This window comes from Balaenoptera ricei, chromosome 7, assembly GCF_028023285.1.
Source record: "Balaenoptera ricei isolate mBalRic1 chromosome 7, mBalRic1.hap2, whole genome shotgun sequence".
NCBI lineage: Eukaryota > Metazoa > Chordata > Mammalia > Artiodactyla > Balaenopteridae > Balaenoptera > Balaenoptera ricei.
This window is the reverse complement of record NC_082645.1, coordinates 88,782,131-88,804,066: the sequence shown is the minus strand read 5'-3', so window position 1 is coordinate 88,804,066 and position 21,936 is coordinate 88,782,131. Positions and strand designations below refer to the sequence as shown.

The 21,936-nt window shown below is 36.6% G+C and overlaps 1 protein-coding gene across 1 annotated transcript in view; it reads left to right on the top strand.

Annotated features, from left to right (window-relative positions):
* Positions 1-21,936, top strand: part of ICA1L (islet cell autoantigen 1 like) — a 68,516-nt gene that overhangs the window by 19,461 nt on the left and 27,119 nt on the right. The window contains exons 2-7 of the mRNA XM_059927358.1: positions 8,775-8,943; positions 11,323-11,395; positions 16,008-16,131; positions 17,297-17,495; positions 19,257-19,382; positions 20,861-20,959. Of these exons, the coding sequence (XP_059783341.1) occupies positions 8,782-8,943; positions 11,323-11,395; positions 16,008-16,131; positions 17,297-17,495; positions 19,257-19,382; positions 20,861-20,959 (783 nt within the window). The 5' untranslated portion in view covers positions 8,775-8,781. The remainder of the gene's footprint in view (positions 1-8,774; positions 8,944-11,322; positions 11,396-16,007; positions 16,132-17,296; positions 17,496-19,256; positions 19,383-20,860; positions 20,960-21,936) is intronic.

The following is a 21,936-nucleotide window of genomic DNA, read 5'->3' as shown; positions in this document are numbered from 1 at the left end:
GAACCATATGAAATTGCTGAGTTTGTAGGTCAAAAATGATCTAATGTTGGCAGTTTCATATTGGTCAATCAAAGACAAAAAGCTATTTTACTTATAAAAACTGTTTAATCAGCACAGTCTTTATTGCTATTGCTCTGGTGAATGATTTTATGGCAAATGAGGATAAATGACACTTTCATCCCTTTATAGCAGTCTTGTTGGGTGATGGAGTTAATATAAGCTTTTCACTCTAACTCTATATCGAATAAATTTTCTCCGTGTAATTGTTTTATATTCTCTCAGTTATGATTAAGATTTTTGAAATTCTGTTATTGGTCTCATTTTATGGAAGTCTCCATCCCTTTTGAACTAGATAAAAGAAATAGAAAGTTCAACTAGGTAACCTCTAAGGTTCTTTTCAGTTTCTTTCAACTATGGGATTTAAGTATCTATTATATATAGAACATATTTCTCATTAACCTATTATTCTTTTTAATTTTTAAAATAAATTTATTTATTTATTTATTTATTTTTGGCTGCGTTGGGTCTTCATTGCTGTGCGCGGGCCCTCTACGGTTGCTGCGAGCGGGGGCTACTCTTAATTGCGGTGCGCGGGCTTCTCCTTGGCGGTGGCTTCTTGTTGCGGAGCACAGGCTCTAGGCATGTGGGCTTCAGTAGTTGTGGCATGCGGGCTCAGTAGTTGTGGCTCGCAGGCTCTAGAGCGCAGGCTCAGCAGTTGTGGCGAACGGGCCCAGTTGCTCTGCGGCATGTGGGATCTTCCCGGACCAGGGCTCGAACCCGCATCCACTGCATTGGCAGGCAGATTCTTAACCACTGCGCCACCAGGGAAGCCCTAACCTAGTATTATTATTATGGTTAATCCATAGCACAATACTAAGAACCTAGTGCAAATTTGATTCACCTTACTCAAACTTCCAAATTTTACCACCTTTCTGCTTTCTTTCTTGAAGTTCTCCTGTGTTCTCACTGCCTAACTATCTTAATATAGTTAGCTCCCAAATCACCATTTCCAATCTAAAAATTAAAATGAAAAAGTATTAAATAATATGCTTCTTAACTGCCAACAATTTCTCTTCTAAGTGCTCTACATGTATTTTCTCTTTTGATTCTTATAGCAATCTATTTACTTCATTATTCCTATTTTACCGATGAGAAAACTAAGGGTCAGAAAGATTAATGTAACTTGCACAATGTCCCACGGCTAGTAAATAGTGGAGTTGTTGACTTCAAACCTAGGCAGTATGACTGGAGATCCAAGCTTGAAACAACCTTTGCTACTACAGTTTTAATTGGTTGTTAGATATTTCTGTAAAGTCAGATGTCCCTTATCATTTCAAATTCAAAATTTCACACATCAAATGCATAGTGTTCCCACTTAGATAGCTTCTCCTAATTGCCCTTATTTTTCAGGGGCAAAACTTGAATCATTATTAACAAGTTCTATAGATTCTTCCTTCAAATATGTTCTTATGCTAATGTCCTTGGTCCAGACTCCTATTAGATTGTATCTGGAATATGGAAAGATTTTCTAAACTCTCTGTTTAGTCTTTCTGCTGCTCAAAAACCTTCACTGGCTCCACGTTACCTATTAGGCTGTAGAGATAAGAATCCGCCTGCCAACACAGGGGACACGGGTTTGATCCCTGGTCCAGGAAGATCCCACATGCTGCGGAGCAGCTAAGCCCGTGCACCACAGCTACTGAGCCAGCGCTCTAGAGCCCGCAAGCCACAACTACTGAAGCCCATGCGCCTAGAGCCAGTGCTCCACAACAAGAGAAGCCACCACAATGAGAAGCCTACACACCGCAACAAAGAGTAGCCCCCGCTCGCTGCAACTAGAGAAAGCCCACGCGCAGCAACGAAAACCCAACGCAGCCAATAAATAAATAAATAAATGTTCCTTTAAAAAAAAAAAGAAAGAAAATTCATAGCTTGGGAGCCAGAGTAATCAGGAATACTACATTAATATTAAACAGCAACCTTGTCTAGTGTATTTTCTTAATTACATCAAACGGTGATGTTGTATTTAGTCAAAAGTCTTCACAGATTATTTTTCTCAAGGGGATTTCAGTGCTTCAGTTTGCACATTACCGTCAGTCTGTTTTGCTTGCTTCTCAGTGATGTCATAGTAACGAGATGTTAATAAGTAAAGTGAGTACAGAACTACCTCTAAAGAGAATATTGATTTGTTTTATTTTAATATTTGTATTCCATATCCAAGAGATAGCTACAAATACAAATTTAAATATTATATAATGCAAAAATGAGTGAAGTGTTCCATGTGGTGACAGTGTTCAAGTAAAAAAAATATTGTACTCTTTCTAGAAATAAAGGAGATTATGGACTTCCCTGGCGGTCCAGTGGTTAAGACTCTGTGCTCCCACTACAGGGGGCACAGTTTCGATCCCTGGTCGGGGAACTAAGATCCTGCATGCCGTGCGACACGGTAAAAAAAAAAAAAAAAAAGAAGAAAGGAGATTTCTAGTTAAGATGGCATGGTAAGTTCTGCTCCAAATTCATAGTAATCATAAAAAAAACAAACCCCAGAAAGTTTATCTTGGCTAGATAATAAGATAAACATGGACTAGAAACAAAATAGAAAGACAAAGAGGTGAGTGGACTGAAACAGACATCTTGAGCTCTCAGTATAGAAGTAGGTCCTGGTTTCTGGGAGTTCAGGTTCTGCAGGTTGGTAGAAATTAAAAGTGTTTCACATGCAATGCTCCTTCAACACCCTGAATAGATCAGTAGTATTTCAGATACCACTATATCAGGGTCCCTAAAATATCAGTATATGACACTGTGAAAGTAGCAACCCTGAAGGTGAAGTGGAGGCAACTAGATTATAGATCTAGTGATCTATAATCACTAGATAAGGAGGAATAACCAGAGAGAGGAAGAAGGAAAAGTAAAGATTTTATACTCAAAATAAGCTTACAGAATTCAACCAACAAAATCAATATTTGGAAAATGAATTTACTCCAGTTAAAAAGTCTAAGAATTCTATATATTTAGGGTGCCAAAGAGAAAAATTATGGAATGATGTCATTAAAAAGGATAAGAAATTAGGAGAATATTAAGAAGAACCAATTAGAAAACTTGGAAATTAAAAAAGAAAGAAAGAAAGAGTCACTGGATTAAAAAAAAAAGAAACCTCAATAGGTATGATGAACTCTAGACTGAACAGAGTTGAAAAGAGAATTCATAAATTGGAAGATTGTACTGAAGAACTTACCCAAAATATAGGACAGACAAACAGATATAAAAATGAGCCATTAAGACATACAAAGAATAACACCCAATAGAAGATTCAGATAAAAAGAAGAAATTATGGCTGAAAAGGAATATTTGAAGGGATTACAGCTTGGAATTTTCTAGAACTGAAGGAAGACATGAACCTCCATAATGAAAATACACTCTACTTAAATACATCTTAGAGAACCTCAGGACATCACAGATAAAAACTCTTTTCTAAAAGATTCAAAGAGAAAAAGGAGGGACAGTAGGAGCCCAGACTTCTCATTGACTGCAATAGACAACCTAAGGTATTAGGGCTTCTATCCTCAAAGAGTTAAGGAACACTAAGGAATGTTATATAATGGAAACAACAAAACAGACACATACATAGCAACATACATAGAACTTAAAAACAAAGGACTGGGGACTTCCCTGGTGGCCCAGTGGTTAAGACTCTGAGCTCCCAATGCAGGGGGCCCAGGTTCGATCCCTGGTCGGGAACTAGATCCCACATGCTCCAACGAAGATCCTGCGTGCTGCAACTAAGACCCGGCACAGCCAGATAAATAAGTAAATAAATACTGAGTGAAAAAAAATAACAAAAAATCAGAAATGAAATCTACAGCACAGTATCATTTGTGTAGATTAGCATATGTACATAACAACACATTTTACAAGAACACATTCAAATAAAAAGGTACACATCAAACACATTAGAATGATTGTGATGAGAGATGGATATGAGGAAGAGGTTAAAAAGGAATGAATGTACAAGTAAATGAACAAACAAAAGAATGAGTTTTGCATGGACCAATAATGATAGCTTTAAAAAAAGGAAAATTGTTGCCAGTCTATACTTTTATATACAATTAAACTATCATTTATGAATGAAGGCAAAATAGAGTGTCATAGATAACAAAACTGAGAGAATTTCTACCCACTGGATTATTTAGGATTGACAGGATTTATTTAGGGTAAGACCTAAATAAATGGAGATACATACTATGTTCATGAAGTGGAAGACTCAATATTATTAAGGTGCCAGTCCTTCACAGATTGATCTGTAGATTCAGTGCCATCCCAATCTAAATTCCAGAACTCTACAGCTCAATACTAAAAAAAAAAGACAACCCAATTTAAAAGTGGGCAAAAGACTTACACAACAATGGAGGATATACAAAAGGCCAGTTGGCACGTGAAAAAGTGTTCATTATCAGTTGTCAGGAAAATACACATTAAAGCTGTAAGGAAATACCACTGCACAACTAGAATGGATAAAACTAAAAAGTCTGCCAACATTAAGTGTTACTGAGGTTGTGGAACAATTATAACTCTCATACATTGCTAATGGGAATGTAAAACAGCAATTTTTTATAAAGTGTACACCAATCCTTTGATAGAGAAGAATCCATTTCTAGGTTTTATCGAAGAGAAGTGAAGACATTTGTCCACAAAAGACTTGTATAGGCATATTCATAGCAGATTTATTTACAATAGTTAAAGCATACTGTTAACACTCATACAATGGATTACTGTTCGGCGATAAAAAAGAACAAACTAGGAAAGGAAAAACTAAGGTGAAAAAAAATCAAAACATTTATTATTTATGGTAGGCTAGGCATTGGCTGGAAAGGGATACAAGAGAACTTTCTGGGGAGTTGGAAATGTTCTATACCATAATACCTATTTGTCAAAAGTATACAGCTCAAAATTGTACATTTCAATGTATATAAATATTATCAAAAAGAACCATATAATAACGATGATGATGATAATGATTATGGAGTAAGGTGGTAGGGAGTAGGTGAAGGTATAAATGACACAGAAATGAGAGAATATTGGGATGTTTGAGCTATCATTTTATTGTTGTCTGCATATGTTAAACTATATATAACTTTTGAAGAAATTAAGGAAGAAAAATGTCTTATGTTTACCCAGACATTTACCAGTTCCAGTCATCTTCATTCTTTCCTATAGATAAATTACTGTTGTAATTTCCCTTCAGGCTATACAATTTGTTAGCATTTCTAAAAGTCCCCTGGCCATGAATTTTCCCAGTTTTTTATCTGAAAATGGCTTTATTTTGATTTCAGTTTTAAAGGACAGTTTCTGTAGAGAATTATGAGTTGATAGTTTTTCTTTCTTTCAATCAACACCTTAAATATGTCTTTCCATTGTAGTCTGGCTTTTGTTGTTTTTGTTGAGAGCTTGCATCTTATTTATATTTTTGTTCCCATTTGTGTAATATACCATTTTTCTCTGCTTTCAAGATAGATTTTCTCTTTATCTTTGAACTGAAGCAGTTGGTCTATGATGTGCCTATTTGTGGTTTTCCTTGTGTTTATCAGTCTGTAAGTTAATGTCATTTACAAAATTTAGGATGTTTTATTCAGATATTTTTCATTCCCCTTCTATTCCTCCTCTCCTTCGGGGTCTTTTTTCTTCTCTGTTCTTCAGATTAGGTAATTTTTATTTGATTCGTCTTCAACTTCACTTCTTATATCTCCCATCTTCAGTTTATTCTTAAGAGTATCTAGTCAGTTTTTAATTGCATTTATTGAACTTTGCAACTTGAAACTTTCACTTGTTTTCTTTTGATATTTTCTGTCTATTCATTTATTGTGCACATATCCTACTTTAAGTCTTTTACATGTTTATAATAGCTGGTCTAAAGTGCTTGTCTGATAATTGTAATATCTGAGAAATCTTTGGAATCTATTTTATTGACTTTTTTTCATGGAGTATGGGTCACATTTTCCTATTTCTTTGCATGTCTAGTGTTTTTTGGTTGGATACTTGACTTTTTAAATGATGGATTTTAGAGACTCTGAATTCTGTTTTGCTTCTCTGAAAAATAATTTTTATTCTAGAAGGCAGTTAACTTGACTGAATTCAAATTCCAGACTCTGTCTCTGCTGTAGTGGTAGCAGTTGAAACCTTTACTTCAGTTTCTAGCTGCTGATTTTCTGCAAGGACCCCTAGGGTCCCCTCCTTCACCTCATGATTAGTTTAGTGAACAGCACAGGTCTTGGGAGCTCTTTGTGTACAGATTTCAGAGATCATCTCCTCTTTGGCTCCCTCCCTTCCATGATATTCTTCCTAAATTTCTGGTAGTTCTCCAGCCTTGAGCTCTGTCGTCTGATGTCAAGCCAGTAAGACTTGGCCTTCTACTCAACCTACCCCCAGTGGCAAGCAGATTTAGCAGTGCCCGCCACCAAAAAATGCAAATGTGCTAATCTCACCTTTTGCAGATTTACCCAGCCAGTCACTGTCCTCCCCTTGCCAGGGAATGTGTGCTCTCTGCAGGCAGGATCGATTTCAGAGAGGAAAGGGAGGGCTAAGTTTATTGCTCTCAAATCCAATCAGATAAGTTACTCTTCCTTGCCTATGAAGGAGCTAGTGAGGGAGTGGAGAGAGGCCAGGAGTATACTGTTCAAGCTATATCAGCAAGTGAGTTGAGGTAGGGAAGAGATGTTCTCTTCTGATACTCCTAAGTTTGTTCTCTTAACTGATTGGGCCTAAGCCTATGTCAGCTTAGTAGAAGAGATCAGCAGTTTGTCATACAGTTGGACTGACCCTCATGCTGATAACAATCTGGAGGGGAAAACTAATTGAAAACCATCAAAAGCAACCAAAAGCAGACAGAAATTGGAGGGGAAAGATAAACTGCAAGTTTTCCCGCAAGACTTTGTGGCAGACGGTATAATGCTTACATCAAATCCATTACCCCCCTGTACTATTTTCTATCCCAAATTATGTCCAGCCAAGTTACCAGCATAGCACATGAGAGGTTCTGCAGTTAAATGACCATTAATCTATACTGTCCAGGAATCCAGGAGGATATCCAAAGGAGAATATCCAGCAAATATCTGGAAGAGTGGCCACCTGGGGACTTTACATTTTGTCTTTGTTCTGTATAATGCTTTTTATTTAAACCTACTTTGTCTGATATTAATGTGGCTATCCCTGCTTTCATTTTCTTCCTACTATATTTACCTGGTATATCTTTTTTTATACAAATTTATTTTATTTATTTATTTTTGGCTGCGCTGGGTCTTTGTTGCTGCATGCGGGCTTTCTCTAGTTGCAGCGAGCTGGGGCTACTCTTCGTTGCAGTGTGCAGGCTTCTCATTGCAGTAGCTTCTCTTGTTGCGGAGCATGGGTTCTAGGTGTGCAGGCTTCAGTAGTTGTGGCACGCGGGCTTCAGTAGTTATGGCTTGCGGGTTCTAGAGCGCAGGCTCAGTAGTTGTGGCACATGGGCTTAGTTGCTCCATGGCATGTGGGATCTTCCTGGACCAGGGATCGAACCCGTGTCCCCTGCATTGGCAGGTGTATTCTTAACCACTGAGCCACCAGGGAAGTCCCTACCTGGTATATCTTAACCCATAATTATCGTTTTGTTTTAAGCGGATCCCAAATAGCATATAATTGGATATACTATTTTATTTTTTATGATTTGAGATTCTTTGTATTTAAGAGGAAGTTTGCATTTATTATACTAATAATATAATTGTTCTTATTCTATTATCTTAGTTTACACTATTTGTTATGTTGCCTTACTCCTGTTTTTCCAGTCTTCTTTTGCTTTTGCTAGTTTTCTCGTTCTCTTGTTTTGCTCCTAATAACTTAGAAATTAGACATCCTATTTTTATTTGATTAGTAATTTCAAAATAAAAAGAAAGTGAACTTCTATTTCTTTACCAACATTAAGAATACATTGGTTATCTATTGATTCCCCTGGAAATGAGTCACATATTTTAGTACCTCCCTTTGTTCCTACCTCCCACCGTTTATTGGAATAGTCTGGGCTTTTAAAACTATTATTATTATTTCTTTTTTTTACATTTCATTAATCAGCACTTTTCACATTTACATTTCCTTTATGTAGCCATGTTAACCATGTTAAGAACAATTACTTAGACATTAATTTTTAAGTTTGCAAAAGGTTACAATTTTCATCTCTATTTCTTTTATAACATATCTCCCTTATACTTAAGATCTTTATTTTTGTTAATTTATTGGATACTAAAGTATTTCTTTAAGTGATTTTTAAAGAAGAGTATATATCTGAATCTTTGCATATCTGAGGATATATATTAAATGTGTATTCTTCTAACATAGCAGTTAATCTGTAGGAAATTTTCCTAAGGAAATGATAGCAGGATGCAAAGGTGTGTGTACAAGTTCATTTTTCAGTATTATTACAAAAGCAAAAATCAGAAACTAATAAGTGTCTACAAATAGAGATTGGTCGAACAAAATAGAATTATTTCCAGCCCTTACTGCAAAATCATAACAGTTTTATCACTTTGTCACCTAATTAATGTATCATTAATCTTTTTGCCTGTTACTTGTGCAAGTTATAATTAAAACATAAATTTAGACCATACAAAGTAAACATTAGCATGTTTAGCTGTCAACATTAATATTCTATTTAGTATCTTTTTCGGTTTTTCAATTAGATTAAATATTGGCTAAATCGATATTTATTATTGAAAATATTTTTTAAGAAATTTAATTTTAGTTATTTCTTGTAGTCACTCCATGGATTTTTTTGGGCAACCCAGACCAGAAGATAACCAGTCAGTAGTCAGCAGAATGCAAAAGAAATACTGGAAAACCAAACAGGTCTTTATCAAAGCAACCGGGAAAAAGGAGGATGAGCACGTAGTGGCATCTGATGCTGAACTGGATGCTAAACTTGAGGTAAATTTTAGGATTCTGTGTACTGCATATAACTTGTTATTATCTAGGACGACTAGGAGGACTATGACAAGCTTTCATACTGAAGAACTTATCGGGATAAATGCAAAATTTGATAATAGAATAATTGTATCCATTTGTCAGTCAGATTTTCTGGATAGGAGATCATAATTCTCACAGATTGAGGATTGGCAGAACTGGTGTTCATAAATTAGATAAATCATGAACTAAGTAATTTCTCTGGCACAAGTATTATAATTTTTATGCTGTGTTAATGAATTAATTATGTTTCTAATTGGGACCATATACTCATTATGTATCATGTCATAATATTTTGTACTATTTTATCTGAAGTCTATACCTCACCGAAATACATTAACTGAAATCAAATAGTGAGTGAGGATTTTACAAGTTGGAGTTTTTGTTTCTATTATTAAGGGGTGGAGTTAATTGAAGTATGTCATAATGCATTTTTGGTTCTGTTTTTCATTTTAAATAAAAGGACTAATTACCAGGAAACAACTTTAAACATATATGTGTCTTATGCTTTTAAGAAATTAAGCTAATTAGAAGGGAGGTCTCATGTACATTAACGAAAAAATCTAGATTTTTAAATGCAGATTTGCTAATTCCATGTACATATACTAATGTAACTTTTACAAACATTTCCAGGCAGGAGTTCTGTTATGCTTGGAATATAGTACTCTGTTGGGATTCTTAAATATTCTTAAATATTTTTAAATAGAGGTCTAATTAAATAGGTCTTAATCTACTAAGTAAGTTTATTCTACAGAAAATAAACTTTTGTAATTGCCCTAACAAATATGGAAATAGAAATTACTTCTATTTAACAAGCTTTTACTATTTGTGTTGAAAAGTATTCTTCTTAGGATTCAGTGACAAATGTGGAAAAAAATGAAGGGACTTTATTATAAGTAATATGTTTTAGTACCAGGGGAACTCTTCACTGTTGCTACATATATTCCCACAGATGTATATTTTTTTGTATTGTTTCACATCATTAGGTAATGTGTGGGTGACATTTTATATTCAGTGTAATTCTTGTCCATTAGACAAATATTTGGAATCAACCAAGAACTTTCTCCCACAATTGTACTAATTTTTTTAAGAATGAGAAGTAGTTTCATTTCAAGTATACATACAAGTATGCATACTTAAATTATCATGTTGTACACTTTAAATGTATTACAGTTTTGTTTGTCAAATTATACCTCACTAAAACTGAAAAAGATATTTTTATTATAACAGTGAAAAGCAATACTATGTAAATCTTTCAAGGACCCATGGGAAAAAAAGTCATAATCACTTCATCATAACAGAACTATCATTTTTGTATTCTTTTCTAATCCCCTTCCATATGGATTTAAAACAGCTTTTTAATTTGCCAAATCCATATACCAAGTGTAATCCAAACATACTTAAACTTATGTGGAAAATTGATGGTTGCTCCTCCATTTAGATTTTAGTGTCTATTATCAGTCTTCCTCTGGTCTGATCAAACGTCAAAATAACAGCAAAACTACGTCAGAGATAGATCATTCAGGCTTAATGGTGATATTGGAAGTTCATTTGATAATCAAAGGATTAGGGCCTAATATACCACGGTGCCAAGGTCTTTTGGAACTAAAGTCTCATAGCAACTCTTCAGCGAAGAACTTTGTGAGTCTTCTTTAGGCTGCACCCTAAAACCCATGCTGGCTTGTTTCTCTGGGAAAACCCAAATGTATAGATATGTGTGAAGAGTTACCTCACGTGTATGTGTCCTGATCTCAAATTTTCACTTGCTTGCTTTGAAATGGGAGCCTACTGGATATTTTATTTTTTTGTTAGCTATTAGCAGCAGTGATAATGAAGGGATTCATATTCATGGAAAATTCTAAACAAAAATAATCGAAAAGTAATTTATTTTTGATGTTGTAACACATTATTTAATTTTTATGGTAAACTCGCTGACCTGTTTTGCTTAGACCAATATTGGAGAAAAGTCAGACTCCGAGTTAGTTAATGTTTTCTAAGGCTATCTATACTCTTTTCATCTGTGGTAAGCAATGTTTGATGTAGTTTATATTAGATTTACCTTTTTGCTATTTAGATAGTTTGGAGCTGAGGGGAGGACAAATTCCACAGTTATAAATTTTTATTAGCTCCCATGTATTTATCACCATTTTTTCCAACCCTCATGGGGGAAATCTAAATGTGCTTTTTCTACACCTGAAATAAAACCAAAACTGAAGTATATCACAGTCAAGGAAAATAGACATCATACTTATAAGAAAATGTTTTGCTTTTGAAGTGCTTTTTAAGTATTTTATATTTGTTTATGGTTCTTTACATTGTCCTAATAAAATTTATATTTCAAAGGTTTTTCACTCCATTCAAGAGACATGCACTGAACTTCTGAAGATAGTTGAGAAATATCAGCTGAGACTCAATGGTATGAAATCATAGATATCTATCTGACAATTCCCGTTTAAAATAAATATTCATTTGCATTTTTTAAAATGAAAGATTTAATGTAAAAATAGTAGTTTATTGAATTATTTTGTGGACAGTTTCTAATGACAAAAATGAGTATTTACAGTGACCTGTTCTCAAATCCCCCAGTGTCCTCAGTTCATCAAATCCTCTGACAGATTCATTTTGCTGAGTTTAGTTTTCCTTCCCAGAATCTTAAGTGGATTTGCTTCCATCATTTAAAAGCTCTCTTTCTCAACCCCTACTTGCTCTAGCAGTTGCCATCCCATTCCTCTGCTCCTTCCACAGGGAATTTAGACATAATTATCTGTAGGCACAGTGTCCATTCCTTTCCTTCCACTTTCTCTCATACTCACCCCAGTCAGGTTTTCACCCCCACCACTCCACCAGATTGCTCTTGTCATAGTCATGAAGCAATAAATCCAGGGACCAATTCTCGGTCCGTGTCACATTATTTAACACAGTTGATTATCCGCCCCCTCCTTGAGACACTCTCTTCGCTTGGCTTCCAGGTACCACACGTCCCTGGATTTCTTTTTAAGGGTCATTCCTTCTCGGTATCCTGCCACTGCTGGAATCTCCTCTCTTCTATTTTTTTTTTAATAAATTATTTTATTTTATTTATGGCTGTGTTGGGTCTTCGTTGCTGCCCGCGGGCTTTCTCTAGTTGCGGCGAGCGGGGGCTACTCTTCATAGCGGTGCGTGGCTTCTCATTGAGGTGGCCTAGAGCACGGGCTCTAGGTGCGTGGGCTTCAGTAGTTGTGGCACACAGGCTCAGTAGTTGTGGTGCACGGGCTTAGTTGCTCCGCGGCATGTGGGATCTTCCTGGACCAGGGCTCGAACCCGTGTCCCCTGCATTGGCAGGTGGATTCTTAACCACTGTGCCACCAGGGAAGCCCTCTCCTCTCTTGGCCTCTTCTGGTTGGAACTCAATCTTTGGATCTCTTCTCCTGCCTTAATTACGGTTCCCTACTGGACATGGCCACCTCTCTGATTCTGTAACTTCTCTAATCTCATCTCCTCGTGAGCCATGTTAATCTCCTTCACAGTAGGCATATCTGCATAGTAGGCTCCCAATCTTCTTTAGGTATGTGGTCAAGTGTCATCTTTTTAGTGAGTCCTTCCCTGACCCCCATATCTAAAATGAAATACCCTTCTTTCTCATAAGTCTGTCTACTTAACAATAGAACTTAACAGTATTCAACATTCTGTATATTTTATCTGTTGTTTTTCTTACCACCACTAGAATATGCTGTCCTTAAGGACAGAAATTTGTCTGTTTATTTCTGTGTCTCCTAGCCTAGAAACAATGTCTAGCATACAGTCCATACTTAATACACATTTGCTCAATGAATGGTTTTCTTGTGTAGCTGTGTAAATTGGTCTCAAAATTTTACAATCAGAGTTCATATATTGTCCCATTAAAGCAAGAAATCCATTATAGCATGATAATTTTTTGAGTGCCTGCCATGTGTAAAACTATGTCCTTTTCCCAAGGCAATAGTTGGAGAAACAACTTTTTGTAACAAATAAGAGACAAGAATAGTGTGTAATTGAATTCAGGATAGTGATACAGACATACCTCTGAATTCTCTTGGAGTGAAAAATAACTGTATATTAGAGTGATTGGTAAAGGCAACTCCATAGATGGGAATTGAGGTAAAACGTAAAAGGTTTATAGATGTTGAATATGTGGGAAGAAAGGGAATTGGAGTCAAGGAATAAGGTTATAAAGAGTGAGAACAGTCTGCATGACAGAAGAGTTTGTAATTGGGACTAGTAGGGTGATACAAGAGCAAAGGAAGATTCGAGTCAGATTGCTAAGGACCTTAAATATTTTACCAAGCAGTAAAAAGCCATTGCAATCATTGGAGCAGGGGAGTCCTGTGACAGAAATAGAAAGGTAAAGAAACATTGGCAAGTTTGTGCATACTGCATTTTGTCCTGGAATCACCAGATCTTTTAGCATGCTGGTGGAGCATTTCAGGGTAAGGAAGAGATATACATATGTAGATTTCATCATGTACTTTCTCTTCAAGATTGTGTATGACTGTGTGATTTCTTGAATACTGTTTTATTAATAGATCTTCTGTTGAGACTAACATCGGACAATTGCAGTAGATTCCTCCGGCACTATAAAGCTTTACGAGAATAACTTGGCTGGGGAAGAACACATAGGAGTAGGGTCTCTGTAGGTTTTGGCAGCAGGTCCCAACACAGAATTAGCACAGATTCAGCTTCATCGCCTCCCCTTTCTGCATTGATAGGGATGAGGCTCAATGATGGTTCATGTTCAATTGATATTTGTTAATGAGGTAGTCCAAGTTCTCAGAGAGCTTTCTGGATCATCTACAAGTTAATATTTTTTTTCTAGTAGTTTTCATTGAGGTATATTTTATGAAGTTCTGATTCAAAGGAAATGTGTAATCTGTACATCTTTGAAGTAATGAGAATATTAAATTAACCAGATTCCTCAAATCCAATCCACTCTTAATCAGGTTAATTGTTCATAAAACAGCACACGGTTTTATTAAAGATGATACTACAGAATGTGTAGACACCCTCTCCCAAACACCATCGTGCTCTCCTAGGACCTCCCTTGTAGGCACTACAGGGAGGACCAGGCGGGGGTGCAGCTAGCAAGTGAGAAGGCCTGAGTTCCCCTGCTGCCTCAGAGGTATTAAAAGGGACTTCCCTTTCAGTTTTTAACTTCAGTTTTTCCATCAGTAAACTAGGGTGAAATTAAGCATGACATTTGTCATGTTTTTCACTTTTTTTTATAGAATTCTTTTTTAATTTATTAATTAGTTGTTTTTTGGCTGCATTGGCTCTTTGTTGCTGCGCACGGGCTTCCTCTAGTTGCGGCAAGTGGGAGGTACTCTTCGTTGCAGTGCACGGGCTTCTCATTGCAGTGACTTCTCTTGTTGTGGAGCACAGGCTCTGGGAACGCGGACTTCAGTAGTTGTGGCATGCAGGCTTCAGTAGTTGTGGCACATGGGCTCAGTAGTTGTGGCTCGCAGGCTCTAGAATGCAGGCTCAGTAGTTGTGGCTCGCAGGCTCTAGAACGCAGGCTCAGTAGTTGTGGTGCACAGGTTTAGTTGCTCTGCGGCATGTGGGATCTTCCTGGACCTGGGCTCGAACCCGTGTCCCCTGCGTTGGCAGGTGGATTCTTAACCACTGCGCCACCAGGGAAGTCCTTGTTTTTCACTTTAAGCTCACAATTTGAACACTTTATGGGCTTCCTCACCTGTTTGTCTTATTGCGATTAAAGGGTCATCTTCCACTAGATCAGTGCTTCTAAAACTGTGGTGAAGGGCCATTTTCTGTCTTGTGTTTTACTTTCAATCTGTTATAAACTGACACTTTTGAAAATACAATAAAAATGAATTTTCAGAAAAATGAAATTAAAGAAGACATGCAAAATATAGACACACTTTTTTATTATTAGACTCAATAGATATAAAACAGTCAAATTGGTAAAAGTTTCTAAATAGTTTCTTAGTTTTGATATTTGTCACAAGCTGGTAGCAAATGGTTCTAGACTGGCCTTGGACCATGGACCACACTTTGAGTACTATTGTACTACATGACAACTTTAAGGGTTTTAGGAGCGAAATCGTGGACAGTTGTGGGTCTGAGATCCTGAGCATAGGAAAATGAAACCAGGATGGGAGACAAGAATAAGTTAAGTTTAAATAGAAAGCCAGGGGCTTCCCTGGTGGTTCAGTGGTTAAGAATCTGACTGCCAGTGCAGGGGACACGGGTTTGAGCCCTGGTCCAGGAAGATCCCACATGCCGTGGAGCAGCTAAGCCCGTGCACCACAACTACTGAGCCTGTGCTCTCGAGCCCCCAAGCCACAACTACTGAAGCCCGTGTGCCTAGAGCCTGTGCTCCGCAACAAGAGAAGCCACTGCAATGAGAAGCCTGTGCACCACAACTACTGAGCCTGCACTCTCGAGCCCCCAAGCCACAACTACTGAAGCCCGTGTGCCTAGAGCCTGTGCTCTGCAACAAGAGAAGCCACTGCAATGAGAAGCCTGCACACTGCAATGAAGAGTAGCCCCCGCTTGACGCAACTAGAGAAAGCCTGCGCACAGCAACGAAGACCCAATGCAGCCAAAAATAAATAAATAAAATAAATAGATAAATAGAAAACCTCAAATACTTTGTAAGAGGCAATGATCCTAAAATGCATCTCTGCACGTTTGAAAATGCGTCATCTGTGGTTTTGTTTTATTTTATTGTTTTGGAATTTTTTTTTTCACTAAAGATCAGTCTTCCCCGAAGTGAGGTCCATGGAGTCAGTGCATCAAAATCATCTGGAGTGCTTGTTTAAAAAAAAAAAAACAGATCCTCAGACCTGTAAAATCAGAATCTCTGGAGATGAAGCCCAGGAATTTGCATTTTAAAAATAAGTGTCTCTCCTTCCACCCCCATGTAATTCTTATGTATAGAGAATGATTGCTGTGAGAATTTTAGTCGTGTGTGTGTGTGTGTGTGTGTGTGTGTGTGTGTGTTTTAAACCAATGATGAAATGAAACAATGAACTATACTGTCATTTTTTCCCTAGTTATATCGGAGGAAGAAAACGAACTAGGGCTCTTTTTAAAGTTCCAAGGAGAACGGGATACAACGCAGGCTGGCAAAATGATGGATGCCACTGGCAAGGCACTCTGTTCTTCAGCCAATCAAAGGTTTATCATGGTTTTGCATCATCCTTAAATTTGTAGTCAGTATGACAGTTTTGATGTGTGTAGTTAAATTTGCATATTTGTAAAGGTTTCTCTTCATTCCAGTAGAGGGTTAAAAGAGAAGTATATTGCAGTATATAGTTGTTTTGATGCCTAACTCTTATTTATTTTGAATTTAAAATAATTATTTAAAAATTGACATTCACAGGTTGCTTAATTCCTAGAAATAGACTTTAGGCCTGTACTTAAATTTCTTAAGTGGTTTAATGTAACAGAGGCACAGAATGGCTAAAATTTAAATATATATATATATATTTTTTTCACTTTTTGAATATTATACTATCTATGAGGACATTGGAACTTTTCCTCTTTTTAGGCAGAGGAAATTTTGTCTTCTTAATTATATACTTTGCATTCATTATTTTACAACTTTTTAACATAAAGATACCTGCTGCAAAGAATCTCCTACAATTACTAAATAAAGCCAAAATCTTTGCATTTTCTAGAGAAAAATAAAAATAGACTTTATTGGACCTGTAATGACGATATATAACTTAAGTGGCTTTATTCTGAAACACCATATTAGTGCAAAAGTCCACCTTTAAGGAGGTGACAAAGAGAAAGCCAATAAAAGCCCCTCTATTGCCACTAAGTCAAAAGCAGACCAGAGGAGCTGGGTTTGACTTGTGTTTCTTAAATCTTTTTTTCTCTTGTTCTTATCCTCAGCTGCTAAGAATTTTATCCTTATTCCTTCATCTAGCATTTTATCTGCTTTTCTATACCCAGGTTTTCCCTAAATTTGTCAAAAGAAAGGCTTTCTGCTTTTAGGATTATGCTTTATAAATATAGGATCTCTTTACTCAAGGAATTCTTTTCTAAATGGCAGATTTACTTGGCAGATTGTTTATACATGGATAAACATCTAAAATGTTGCAAAAATCATATATTGATATTTCCTAAAACAAGAAAAGGGAGAGAGATAAACACATCTTTATTAACAGTTCAAAGTTAACTGTATGATCCTTATTTGCTTTCTGATTTTCTTAGGCATCTTAATAATTTCCTGTTTATAGACTCATCTTAATAGCAAGTTATGCTTTATGGTTGTTTTTGTTTTATTTTGCTTATGGGACGTACATGCCTCTTATTTTTACCTCTTTGCCATTAGATTGGCTCTGTATACTCCGCTGTCTCGTCTTAAGCAAGAAGTAGCAACATTCAGTGAAAGGGCAGTGTCTGATACCTTGATGACAGTTAATCGGATGGAGCAGGCGCGCACAGAATATAGGGGAGCTCTGCTGTGGATGAAAGACGTATCCCAGGAACTGGACCCAGACACCTTAAAGCAAATGGAAAAGTTCCGAAAAGTATGAAAATACATCCCTTTTTTATGTTTTCTTGAAGCTCTACAGAGTAATTTAATCAAGAGTATAAAACGTCGGACTATTTTTGGAAAATGTGTTATCTTATAAATTCTTGGTTGCTTGGAAATCTTCAGTTAACGTACAAAAGGTTGTCACACTTTTTTTTTTTTTTACTCTTTGAGTGGCATTATAGATCTACCTTTTAAATGTTGCCTGCCTGGACTTTTAGGAGTTGTTTGCAGGAGGAAAACAGTTCATTAGTCAGGAAAAAACCTTAAGTAAAAACTCATGTAAAATGATTATTAATTATAAGTGAAGGTTATCAAATTTTTCATTCTGCCACAGTACATAGTTTGACCACAAACTGTTAAAGCAACGATATGTGTGAACATATATTTTGCTAAGTAAACTCCTTATTATAAATTGTATTCCCTGAATTTTCCATACATGAATAGTAAAATTCACTCACTCCTTCATAAAGTGCCTATAATAAAAATCCATATTTATATTTAGTATTGATGGAGTCTTTTTACTAGCCGTTACAAGTTCTTTGCCTCAGTGATTACTCCAACAGACCTGGGCAGTAGCTGGACACATGGCCTCAGGCAACCTGTTATTCTGTCCCCTTTATAATCCTTGACAATTAGAATACACTCCAAGGGAGTGGTTGCACAACATTGTCAATGCACTAGTGTCACTGAATTGTACAGTTTTAAAACGGTTAAGTATATGTTATGTGAATTTCACCTCAATTAAAAAAAAAAGAATACAATCCACACCTCTCATCTAGACCCAACTAGCCCTGCACAGTCTGATCCCTGGTCCCTCTGCTGCCATGTCTTGTACAGTACTTACTTTCTGTGCTCCAGCCCTTTCTATGCTTGAGGAAGGAATTGGCTCTACCCTATTCCTTCCTGCTCTGCAAACACCTCCCACACCCAGGACTTTTGTCCTTCCTTTTCCCTGGGTCTAGAAGGCTCTCCTCAGGGTCTTAGCAGGGCCCGCTCATCATCTTCCTACCCCAGTTCACACATCACGCATGAACTCACCAAGGGCTTCCCTGACCATCTAATCAAAAGTTGTCACCCATTTCTGTTGCATTTATATATTATCTTTGTGACTTGAGATTATGTTATATATTTATTTTCTTTTTTTCCTGGGCCTCCTCACTCAGGGATGGTGTGGAAGAACATTGTTTGTTCACCACAGCATCCCAGTGCCTGGAACAGTGCCTGGCACATAATAGATAGCTCATAAGTATTTGTCGAATGAATGAATGAGTATATTTAAAGTTGAGTATTCACACTACTTGGTGATAAATGACTCATTTGTAAGAAATATAATAAGCCTGTATTTAAGTTTATAAATATATCTGTATGATTCAGAATTATTATTAATGTTTCTCAACACTTTTACTATGTCCTCTTTTCATTTATTCTTCTACTATTTCTTAGCTAAATATTATCCATCAGTAGTTTTGGATGTTTGTTTTTATTTGGAATCTGTTTGGTTTTTTTTTCTTAACTATGTACTTTCTATCTTTCATCACATAGTTTCTCAGCATAAAGATATCTGCTGGAAAGAATCTCCTACAGTTACTAAAAATAACCAAAATCTTTTCCATTAATTTTGAAATAATACAGGGAAAGGGAATTAGTCTTCTTTATTATAATTTCATGTGTCTGAAAACATGTATCATAAACCTGTGTGGTATATTTATTTCTGTATTATAAGCAATAATAATTAACACTTTTGTGGTTGCAGGTACAGATCCAAGTGAGAAATAGCAAAGCTTCTTTTGACAAGTTAAAGATGGATGTTTGTCAGAAAGTGGATTTACTTGGAGCTAGTCGCTGCAATATGTTGTCTCATTCACTCGCTACCTACCAGGTACCCACCTCCATGGTCAGCATGTCCTTGCAGTAAAGATGAGTGGTGAGATTCCTTTTTAAAAGTTGTCTAAAGGGTGCAAAAAAACTGTATAATTGATCAGATTCCTTTGACCTTGCTGAAATTGACTTATTGAGTTATGAAATTCAGAATCATGAATGGAAAAGACTTTTCCAGTCTTTTCAGACTGGAAAAGACCTTAGGGTCTTTCTTTGCCTACTCCCATAGCTTCACATTATTCCCTTTGGTATCCTAGGAGAGACAGACAGACACTTTACGGACTGTCTAGGGTTGAGGAGGGGAATGTGGAGAGGAGGCAGGATTCAAAGCCTATTAGCCTCGGTTCATTCAGAGCTACTCTATTTTAAACTAGTTCTACATACAGTTTCATTTGAAGCAAATATGCTGTGGCCCCGGACTGCGGAGCCTGCTCTCTGGAGCCCGTGAGCCACAACTACTGAGCCCAAATGCCAGAGCTACTGAAGCCTACATGCCTAGAGCCCAGAGCAACACTTTTCTATCATTTTTATGGATGAGGAAAGCGAGAATTAAATGAGAATTAAATGGCAATGTTGGGCTTAGAAACTTAAGTTTTCTAATTCTAGGTCTTGTGTTCTTTTCATTCTGCCAAACTGCCATTCCACACCACTTTAATCTCAGAAGTCTCATTTGTGCTTACTTTATTCCAAATCATACATAAATAGCATACAATGAGTAAGTTAGATATTAACAGGTAGCAGTTACTGATTTTATCAGGTATTTGTAAATGGCAAAATAGGAGAATACGTTTTTTTACATGAGAAAACAATAACAAACGAAAGGAAATGGATATTCGCTGCTGCTTTTAGGGAATCTGCCTAATTCAGTTCAGCACTGTGGAATTCAAGAAATCAAGAGAGGATGCACTTGAAAATAAAAGTATGTGACAGGACTTCCCCGGTGGCCCAGTGGTTAAGACTCCGTGCTTCCACTGCAGGGAGAATTACTTGAGTTAGCTTGATAACACATTTTTTTGACAAGTCTTTCTTGAACTCTAAATGAAAGTCCAAATTTAGTGGTACAAATTATTTTACTCCAATTAATAAAGGTTTGTATTATATGCTTACCAACATAAAGATTTATACATATACTTCTAATGCAAATACGATATTTTGGTGCTTTTACCATTTTTCTTTTTGATTCCTCAGACAGTGTTCTAATCTGCCAGTTTCATTCTCTCGGCTGCAATTACTCTCTAGCTGGCTCCAGTGTACATTTCAGTGCTGTATACAGATAGGCACACATACATGCAGATACAATGCCAATTCTTATGGAGAATTACTGTTTACAGTGCTTGCTGTTTCCCCAAACTTGGAAATTGATTTTAGTTCCTACTTCTTCTTATTTGACAACTATTCATCTACTATAGTGAGGAAAAATAGCACTGAAAAAAGAGGAGAGGAAGGAGAACTGTAGTGTCACCTTTTCTTTTTCTGCAGAGGACACTGCTTGGATTCTGGGAGAAAACAGCTCGAATGATGTCCCAAATCCATGGGACCTGTATTGGCTTTCATCCATATGATTTTGTAGCTCTCAAGGTACATTTCTTTCAATGGTCTTTTCTTAGATTTATTACACTTCATTTGGATAATAACTTTGAAACTACATTTTGCTAAGCCTAATTTCAACTTTACAAATTCTGGGAAACATTTTTCTACACTCTTTCAGCCATTTTTCTGAAGTTCCCTGATTCCAGATTCTACCAGCAGCACTAAGCAAATACATGGAAATACTGCTGGTGGGCTCAAGATATTAGTAGGGTGGGGGGAAGGGGGAATAAAAGAAAGAGAAAGTGAAAAGAAAATTAAAATACAAAAGAGAGAAAAGGTTATGGAAAGGAAAAACTTAAGAGGAACAAGTGATGGAAAGTGGTAATGTGTTTTCAAAAATGACCACATTACCCACCTGACAATTTTAGGAGTTAAAAATCTCCTTGCTTTACTTTTACACTCATGTCATAGATGTGATTCATGATACAAAAATTATGCCAGTTTTGGTCATTATGTATGTGTGGTTGCCTCTGAAGAGACTACTGTATTAGGTCAGCTCTTTCTGTAACACCTACGTGAAAATGTACCCTTCCTGTCAACCTTCTGTGCATATGGCTTATCCAGCAGAGAAGCACTGTGTTAATCATTTCTTCCGTTCTGGTAAGCTAGGTTTCAGTACCTTTGAACTTATCATTCTGCTTTATTTTCAGTAGAGCTTGAAAATGTTGAGTGTGCCTAAGTTGGATGTGATATCTGTGATGGGTTCATATCCTGCAACTGTATATTACACGGGCTTAGTATGGATTTTTAAGTCAGGTTCTGACATAGCATCTTCTGTTTTTGGTAGATGCCCTTGAATTCGTTTTATGTTGTTGTGTATGTGTTTTGTTTTTTACTTTTTCTATGTTAATGCTTTACTGTATAGCATACTGTGTATTTAGGGAAATTTAATATCCAATTTCTGCTCAGACTTGAAGTTGAAAATCTTTAGTTGTATTTAGAACGTTGCAGTACCGGCTGGCGAC